This window comes from Gekko japonicus, unplaced genomic scaffold (genome assembly GCF_001447785.1).
Source record: "Gekko japonicus isolate JY-2015 unplaced genomic scaffold, Gekko_japonicus_V1.1 scaffold2643, whole genome shotgun sequence".
Taxonomy (NCBI): domain Eukaryota; kingdom Metazoa; phylum Chordata; class Lepidosauria; order Squamata; family Gekkonidae; genus Gekko; species Gekko japonicus.
In genome coordinates, this window is record NW_015162031.1 from 137,201 (window position 1) to 141,105 (window position 3,905).

Below are 3,905 nucleotides of genomic sequence, written 5' to 3' on the forward strand. Positions count from 1 at the left end.
TAAAAGTTGCAACATAACCTTTAAGTACAGAATAAGAGTGTGGATCATGGCTCAGGAAAGTATCCACTGCCCTATTTTCCATGAACAGATAATTCTGTATGCACAATGTCAGTGCCTGCACAACCTGCAGACACATAGAGTTACTTTGTGAAGTTTGATATAGTTCCATATCAAATAGCCAGAATCAATAAGCATAGATCTTGTACAAGTGTAGGTGATGGCCATTTAATATGAGGAAGTTGATCACTGCAGGTGAGAGAACTTGTTCCCTGGCTATTTTGTCCCTGATGAAAAATTTCCCATTTTTTTCCACGTTGAATTCAATGCAGGGTTGTCTCTTAGACTGAGATGGTGAAACAAGAAAGCCAGTCTAATTGTTATTTGGCATTACTAGAATAAAATGGTTTCTCTAATATACCCTACAGGCATACTGCACCTGGATATTGAGGACATGATGCCCAACCTTACCTCCACATCTGAATTTCTGCTCCTGGAATTTTCAGACATCCGAGAACTACAGATCTTACATTTCTTTGTCTTCTTAGCAGTATACCTGACTGCAGTGACTGGCAATCTTGTCATCATCATTGCTGTAGTCCTTGATCATCACCTGCACACCCCCATGTACTTTTTTCTCATGAACCTGGCACTTCTGGATCTTGGCTTGGTTTCTGTCATGGTACCCAAAGCTATGGCCAATTCCCTCCTGAACACCAGGTCCATTTCTTATTCTGCATGTGTAGCTCAGGTTTTCTTCCTCTTCTTCCTTGAAGGGACAGATTTTGCTGTCTTAACAATAATGGCACACGATCGGTATGTTGCTATCTGCCGTCCATTGCAATATGAGACAATTATGCACAGAGAAGCCTGCATTCAGATGGCAGCCAGTGCATGGATTGCAGGTATACTCCTTGGTATCTTACACAGTGGAGGAACTTTTGCCATCACCTTCTGCTCCAACATGATCAATCAGTTCTTCTGTGAAGTTCCACAGATTCTAAAACTCTCCTGTTCTGACATGTATCTAGTTGAAGTTTGTATTATTGTGTTTACCTGGTTTCTTGTACTAGGATGCTTCATCTTCATCATTGTCTCTTACATGCAGATTTTTGCAGCAGTGCTCAGAATCCCTTCAGTTCATGGTCAGAAAAAGGCCCTCTCTACTTGCCTTCCCCACCTCACTGTAGTGTCTTTGCTTATACTTAGTGGCATCTTCACCTACGTGAAGCCTCGCAGTCACACTTCATCTGACCTGAATGTTCTTTTTGCAATAATTTATGCGGTTCTCCCTCCCTTGCTCAATCCATTCATCTATAGCATGAGAAACAAAGAAATCAAGACTGCATTGTTGAAGCTCTTTGATTTGTGGCCCTTTTCAAAAATTATTGCAAGCAAAGCTGTTCTACAAAAATGATAGTGCAGGGAAAAAATTAACCTCAGATATTATATACTAGAAAGATTATGTTGACTTTCTTTGAATCACTTCAGAAGGTGCTGACAGAGGTGAGGGCCAGTTCCATGGTTTGATGGGCCTTGAGCAAAGAGTGCTCTAGGGCCCCCTCTCCTCCTATGTCCATCACCATGACCTCTGACTTCCCCAACATACCCCCCACCTGCCTGTGCATCCATTGCCTACCTGCTCTGGACCACTCCCACAGCCACCAGCATGCTCTTTCCTCAATGCCACTTTCAGGTGTGTGCGGCTGGGAGTGACACTATCTGCAAACTCTTACCTGGGAATAATGGGCAGCCCAGGCAGCTGAGAGCATCAAAGCACTAGCAATCAGGCAGGCAGGCGAAGAAAGGCACTCAGGCAGGTGGCATATGGAGGTGTGTCTGGTGGCAGTGAGCCCTATTAGAAGCCCCACCACTGATGCCAACACAGATAAAAGTAGAGATTTTTCATTTTCCTCTCTTCCCTGGGAAACTTGAAAATGTTGGGGCTTTGATATAGAACTGAATGCATCCAAAACAGGTAACTGCAGTCAGGACTTCCAGAATACCCCTCCTACCTATGGTGCCATTGGGGCGTCTGCTTCTCTTACAAGACTTCTGCTGAAAAAAAGAAGTCATAGGCCCAACCTAATAATTCCCTTTATGACTCAGATTGTTATCTTACTCTAACAATTTAAAATTGTTAGTCCATATTTCCTTTGGTATGCTATTTTGCAGTTTTCTGAGGCAGCACAAAACAGGATACAATGTATGCATTGGGGAAAATCAGAAATCCTTGTGTAGTTTTTGGAGCAAATGAAATTGTGTTCATCTGGGTTCAAATCCCTACTCTTCCTTAAAGCACACTGGATGACATTGGGCCAGTCACTCTCTCATATCTTATCCTACCTCACAGGGCTGTTGAGGGAATAAAATAAAGAAGGGGGAAAATGCATGCAACCTGAGCTTCTTGGGGCAAAGACAGGACAGAAATGTACTAAACACAACTTAACAATGCTTTACTATTACTGGTAAAATAAAGATTTTCTAAATAAACATCTTCAACATTTAAAAAATTATATATGCACAGTTCTTTGTCAAACCTCAACTACAGAAATCATATAAGTTTGCAGGAGAAAGATAAGGGGGCATGCCACCATTTGGAGTGTCAGCTCCATGTCCTCTCTCACAGCAGTTTCTGAGCTTCGCTGTCAAAACTGGTGTTGAGATTAAATAGCTCATCCTTGTGGTTCCATGCAAAAATATGTGGATTTGTAAACTAACAATGGTGAATCTACACAAAAGAAAGTCCTGTACACCTGGTGCCTTACACCAAAGTATGTTTTCAAGTCCTGGGTTTCTTAGTATCATAAAACACTGTGACCTCTCACACGACAAGTCAACCAAAAATGGTAGGAGATTTTTTTACCACAAGATATATGCGTAATTTGTCTCTGAGTAGAAATGTACCCCCTGCAATATGCAATATGCTTTTTAAAAAGGAGGTCTGTGGTTGTAATTCTGAGGTTGTAGTTTTTTTCCCTCAATTTACTTTCCTATTTTCAGATGCTATGTTAAGGCATGGTTATGTGGAATCTAACTGGCATGCACAAACTAAAATCCATAGATTCTTTTCCTTGGATGTCCTGGGATTTTTAGACCTCCAGCTCTCTGGGTCTGATCTGTAAGATCTGTGTTAGATTTTGAAATTATCATCTAAATCTAAGGAATTAGTGTTCACAGATTAATAATAAATCCAACCAGGGCTCTAGTCGGGGGGGAGCTCTCAGGTACGGAGCTCCGGAAGAGAACCTCTAGGGGGTGGGGCGGTCACGTGGTGAAGCCCCGCCCCCTTCTTTACCCCGCCCTCTGCTTCGATCCTCATTCCATTTGGGAATGAGGATGAAGCAGGAGGGTAAGTAGCCGGGCCTTCTGACACACTTCCGGTGATGTCAGGGTGTGTGGCCTTCTGTCACTTCCGGTGATGTCAGGGGGCGTGGCATATGCAAATAAGTTATGCTAATGAGTTATGCTAATGAGCTCCGGCAGCTCTTTTTCTACAACAAGACCCCTGAATCCAACCACAAATTAATTAAGTTATGGCAGTATATGCAGCATAGAGATTGTCTGGCAATCAGAAGTTCTAGCTCTTTTAGCTTAATGTACCACTAGGTGGTGAGCTAGACGTTTTTAAGGCAAGAGACATTTCAGAGATGGTTTGCATTGTCTGACTCTGTGTCGCCCCCCCATGGAGGATTCAGCATCTTCCCTTATACTTTCGTGATGAATATAAGGGAAGGGTGTTGATGGATATTTCTCTGTACAGTCCTAATGTATCTGTGAAGAAAATTAAAAGGTGTGATAAAATTTCAGGGCAAGCTTGTAACCACTGTGATCTGCCCATCTATTGGCAAAAACCTTGGGAGAATCAAAGAATGTCCATAAACATTTTTAAAAAGCTTTTTTATGCA

General features: G+C 42.3%; 1 protein-coding gene across 1 annotated transcript; it reads left to right on the forward strand.

Annotated features, from left to right (window-relative positions):
- The first annotated feature begins 454 nt into the window (after positions 1-454).
- LOC107105555 (olfactory receptor 14A16-like) lies at positions 455-1,414 on the forward strand. The gene has a single exon (XM_015405550.1). It carries the CDS (start codon positions 455-457, stop codon positions 1,412-1,414), a length of 960 nt encoding a protein of 319 aa, XP_015261036.1.
- The last annotated feature ends 2,491 nt before the right edge of the window (positions 1,415-3,905 follow it).